Genomic DNA, 5,127 nt, shown 5'->3' on the forward strand with positions numbered 1-5,127 from the left:
ATGCGCACTTGGGACGGAAGGGGGGGCGCCCTGTACGTGGGTAAAACTGACCAGAAGTGCCGCTGCGTGCTGAGGGACCCTGGGGGGCGGGGCCTTGGAGCCCTGGGGGGTGGGGCGCTGGACATGCATCGGCTGGGAGCCTTGAATGTGTCCAGCCTTTGTGCCCGCGGGCCCTGAGCCGCCATTTCTGAGAGAAGTCACCTCGCCTCCCCCAGGGGCCCCCACCCCTCACCACAGACCCTCCCCCTGCAGGCACCGTGCCTCCCCCATGGACCCCCCCCCATCTCTGCCCTCTGGTCCCTTGTGCAGTCACCATGCCTCCCCCGTGGACCCCCCACTCCTGTTCTCTGGGCCGGCTGAGCCTGCCGAGGAGGGGTTGGGCCTGGCAGGTAGCCAGGAAGGGGGCCCAGTGTGCCTGGCCAGGCAGGAAACAGATGCCCTGGTTTCTTTTCTCCCTTTCCAGTTCACTGACCCATGGCCAGGGAGAGAGGCTCTGGTGGACGTCAGAGCCCCTTGCCCAGGAGCCTGGCTGACTGGGCTCAGAACCCCCAATCTGCTCCCAACCCAACCAGCAGCCCCTCACAGGTCCCTGGGGTGGGTGAGCCGCGAGATGAGCACCAGTGGGCCCTCCCTGAGCTCTTCCCAGCCTCAGTGGGCGCTGGGGTGGAGGGAGGCCCAGAATGCCCCCGGGGCATGGTACATTGTCTCCACTTTGCAGAGGAGACACAAGCTCCACAACAGACATGACTCCCCCAGAGTCCCAGACCCCATCAAGCTGAGGGCATCCTGAGGTTCCTCCCGAGGCGGACTTTAATTCAGGGGCTGCCTGGCGGAGGCCCTGGGGCCAGCAGGCAGAAGATGCAGGTGTTGGGTCTGTCTGCCTTCTGCAGAGTTTCATGCCAGGAGCTGGCTCTGGGATGGGCCAGGGGCTGAAAGGGTCTGGGCAGCCTGTGCCCTCGGGGAGCTCCTCACCAAGGAAGAGAGCAGGCCCTGGAAGAGACCTCGGCTGGGGGGGGAGAAGGAGGGGGGGTCTCATCCAAAGAGGAGGGTGTGAGGGGGTCTGAGGGATACTTGGTGCTCAGGGGCCATGGCTGGAGGGCTCAAGGGGGCAGAGAGGAGCCCCTGACAGCAGAGTGGAAGGGTTTTCACAGGAAACAAGGTGGGGGGGTGTGTGTGAGAGAGACAGGGAGAGAGACAGAGAGAGTGGGGGGGGAGAGAGAGAGAGAGGAGAGAGAGACGGAGAGAGAGACAGAGAGAGAGAGGAGAGAGAGGGGAGAGAGATAGAGAAAGAGAGAGAGAGAAGAGAGAGAGATGGCAGCCCCACTGTGGAAGCAATATGGAGCTACGGGAGTTTCTGGAGCGAGAGGGTCAGACCCGGGCTGGAGGAAGATGCTTTGGGCCAGCCATGGGTGTGCCAGGAGTGGGGAAGCCGTTACAATAACTCAGCTAAAAGGCCTAGAGGACCTGGCCGGGGAGTGGAGGGAGCAGGGGTGAAGGGAGCAGTTCTGAGGAATTCTGCAGAGGTGAACTCCAGGGCTGGTGGTACCACATTGGATCTAGGGGTGAGAGAGTCCAGGACCAGCCCAAGGTTGGGAGCCTGAGGGCCTGGGGGGGTGAGGGGCTGTGAGAGGAGGGGAGCCTGAGGGCCTGGCGGGGCCTCAATAGTGATAGGGAAATGGGGAGGTAAAGGGTTGGAAAGATGATGAGCTCTCTTTTGGAAACCTTCAGTGTAGGAAGAGGCAGCTGGCTATGAGAGATTGGAAGTCAGCAGAGGTTGGGGCAGGATAGGCAGGCATGAGAAGGTCATTCAATCCATGAGGGCTGATAAGGTCACCCAGAGCAGTGGGACAGAGGGAGAAGGGCAGAGGTCCCAGGATAGAACCCTGGGTGACTGATGGTTAATGGGCCTGGTCTGGAGGAGGGTCCCGCACAGGAGCCTGAGGAGGAGTGGCCAGAGAGAAAGGAGGAGAGGTGGGGTCGGGGTATCCTGAAAACTCAGAGAGAGGAGAGTGTCCAGGAGAAGGGAGCAGTCACCAGCGTACAAGGCCGCAGAGGCCAAGGAGGCTGAGGATGGAGACTAGGCCGTTGGGTTTGGCAGCTAAGAGATCGTCGGTCATTTTGGAGAGGGCAGCTTGAGCGGCCCAAGGTGAGAAGCTGCGCTGTTTGGGTTCAGGAGAGAGCAGGAGGAGGTGGTGCAAACAGCCATGGCAGATGGGCTTTTTGAGAGGCGTAGCTACAAAGAGCAGAAGAGAGGGTTACAGGGTCACACCGCTAGTGAGCGTCGGACTGAGCCTGACTTCAGGCCTGGCACTGGATCCACTGCACCACCTGGCTTCCGGTGGAATATTACTGGGAAATGATGAATCCTGAGATGCAAGACACATGAACTGATGCAGTGAAGTAGGGGGAGCCAGGAGGACAATATGTGCCATGCCAATAATGTAAGCGAAGGCCCAACAACCACGAGCTAATCTGCACTGAATGTTGTGAAATCATAAAAACTGAGCACGGCCCCAGAGGGGAGATGTGAGAAGACACCTCCCCTTTACGAAAGAGGACTGCAAGTATGAGGCACAACGTATAAATTCAGACGTTTTCAAAAAGAAAAAAAAACAAAAGAAGAGCTGGTTAAGGGGGAAAGGGGGATGGGGTGGAGTGGGGGAGGTGGAAAGGTCAGGATGGAAAAAGGGGGTGGGGGAGGCAGCTCCAGCCTTTTAGAGGAGGAGAGGGAAGCAGATAGATCTGGGCATTGGCTTCAAGGCTGGCCCTGGGGAATGTCCTTTAGGGCTGGGGGAGCCCTAGATGCTGGCTAGGCAGCAGGGAAGGAGCCAATGGGCAAGGATGGAAGGCCTGGGGCTGGGTGAGTACCCGAGGCAGGGCCGGGGCCAGGGCTAACATGGAGGGCCAGGCTGTGGAGGCTCTGACTGTGGGATGGCTTCTAGAAGCTATAAGACACAGAGCAGTAATAGTCGGCATCATCCTCTGGCTGCACGGGGGAGATGGTCAGGATGCAGGCATTCTGTGCCGTGTCCTTGGAGGCTGAGAAGCGTGCAGGGATCCCGGGCGGCCGGTCCTGATGTTCCTCTGAGTAATAGTAGAGCAGGAACCGAGGGGCGCTGCCCGGATGCTGCTGGTACCAGGAGACCCCATGGTTGCCGATGGCAAAGTCCGGCTTCAGGGCACACAGCAGCCTGGCTGTCTGCCCCGGAAACACCAGGAGGACATCAGTCTGGGTGGGCCCTGGATGAGAGTCTGGGGGAGACACAGATGCTCTCAGGGCTAGGTAGGGCCTGGGGGATCACAGGCACTCTCAGGGCTGGGTAGGGATCTGGGGGATCACGGACGTTCTCAGGACCAGGCCACCACCAGCCTGGCCTGCAGATGTGGGCTGGGGAGGCCCCCTTCCTGGCTCCAGACTCTCCTATCTCAGGGGCCAGCCCTCCCCCTCTACCTCAGTGTCTTCCTTCCTGCCTCCCAACCCAAAGCCCTGGGGAGGTTGCAGGGGTGGGCCCTCTTGGGAGCTCAGATAGGCTGGCGTCACAGGTGGTCACAAGCTTGAGTGGCCACAGCTCTGCTTCCGAGGCCACCTCATCACTGTTCTCCAAGAGCTGCCTCCCCACAGCCCCAACCCTGTTCCCCCACCTTTCAGAGTTCCCTGACCCCAAAGGCACATTGCCTCTTCTCTCTTGTCATGAGGGAGTATGTCCCCCGCAACCCACGTCTGGGGATTTTGGTGCTCACTGAGTGCCACCAGACCGTGACCACACATGTCAACGACTGGCGCTGGGCCTCCATGCGTTGTGTGGTTTGAACACTACTGGTGATGAGGAGCTCACTACCTTTCCAAGCCAAGCAGTCACTGTTGGATCTTTCTTCTGTGGTACAGCCCAGATGGGCCCCTTTCCCTCTTCCGCCCATTCCTCCAGGGGCCCAATCTCTTTTGACAGTTGACAGATTGTCCCCATATCCTGTGAGCCTCTTCTCCTCCAAGCTAAACATCCCACTTCCTTCCCCTAGTCCTCCTCTGACTCAGACCCAGACCCTTTTCCAGCCTTTGGATGCAGCCCTCTCCTGGGCCATCCAGCTTATTGAGCACAAACAGAGGTGCCCAGAAGTGACTGGAATCTCCCAATGAGGCCTGACTGGCCCAGAGTCCAGTGAGACCATCCCCTCTGACCCTGCTCCTCCTAATGCAACCCAAGGCCACCCAACTTTGGGGCTGCTGCCTCCCTTGCAGCTCCCAAGGAGCATGCAGTCCATTCAGACCCTTGGATCTTTTTCAAGACAACTGGTGGCCATCCAGGCTTCGCCCTCAGTGCTTTGTGAGGCTAATTTCTGTTACCCAAAGATGAGGTTTACATGGATGCCCATGGAACTCCCTCCATCTTCTCAGATTTAGCCTTTTGGCTCCTGACCCCATCCTCAAGTAATGTGTGGGCCACTCTTTCTCCTAGCCTGGGGCAGTACCAGCTATGCCTTTATCCAAGTCCTGGGTGCCAGTGAGGACCAGCCAGGGTCCAGCCTGGAAGCCTGGGGCCCCAGGGCCCTTCTTCCCTCCTGCTGTGGCTCCCCACTGCCAGCTCTCAGGCCCCAGACCCAGTGTAGACAGAAATGCCAGTGGGAGAGGTGGCCAGCTAAGGGTCTCTGAGCCCCACAGCTTCATCAGGGCTGAAAAAGAGTGGGGCTACCACCCTGGCTATCTCCTAGATCCCTACATGACCCAAGGCCCTTTGCCTCTTAGACTCAGTTTCCTCTTCCACACCACATGAGCTAGTCTGACCCTGACCCAAATGGGACCAGACCAGGAGCCTCTGGGGCACCCCCTTCCTGCTCCTGTTCCCCAAAGAGAGGGTCACTCACTTGCCAGGAGGGTCACCACAGCGTTGGCCAAGAGCAGAGCCAGCAGGTGAGGAGTCATGACTGTCAGGGAGGCAGAGCAGGCTGGGACACCTGAGCCCCCTGGGGCAGACTTGGGGCTGAACTGGGGCCCCTCCCACCCCAGCAGCCCCAGAGGAGTCTAGCCTGGCCAGCCATGACAATGCATGCAAATAAGATGGAGGAGTGGAGAGGTGCCTGGGCCCAGGCTGAGCCAGGAGCAGGACTCTCTCTGAAAGACAGAGCTGGGCC

At 59.5% G+C, this 5,127-nt stretch overlaps 1 protein-coding gene across 1 annotated transcript; it reads right to left on the reverse strand.

Annotated features, from left to right (window-relative positions):
• Window positions 1-2,677: 2,677 nt before the first annotated feature.
• LOC118833479 (pre-B lymphocyte protein 3-like) lies at window positions 2,678-4,923 on the reverse strand. Its single transcript, XM_036740869.1, has 2 exons — window positions 4,861-4,923; window positions 2,678-3,252 (listed from the first exon to the last, which is right to left on the reverse strand). The coding sequence occupies exons 1-2, from the start codon at window positions 4,916-4,918 to the stop codon at window positions 2,939-2,941; spliced, it is 372 nt and encodes a 123-aa protein (XP_036596764.1). The 5' UTR covers window positions 4,919-4,923; the 3' UTR covers window positions 2,678-2,938.
• Between the last annotated feature and the right edge of the window lie 204 nt (window positions 4,924-5,127).

The sequence above is a fragment of the Trichosurus vulpecula genome, chromosome 1 (genome assembly GCF_011100635.1).
Source record: "Trichosurus vulpecula isolate mTriVul1 chromosome 1, mTriVul1.pri, whole genome shotgun sequence".
Lineage (NCBI taxonomy): Eukaryota > Metazoa > Chordata > Mammalia > Diprotodontia > Phalangeridae > Trichosurus > Trichosurus vulpecula.

Excerpts from the sequence above, each read along its gene's own strand:
- LOC118833479 (XM_036740869.1), bottom strand. The coding sequence starts at position 4,918 with ATGACTCCTCACCTGCTGGCTCTGCTCTTGGCCAACGCTGTGGTGACC. Across the intron at positions 3,253-4,860 it reads TGTGGTGACCCTCCTGGCAA|ACTCTCATCCAGGGCCCACC; the intron begins GTGAGTGACCCT and ends TGTCTCCCCCAG.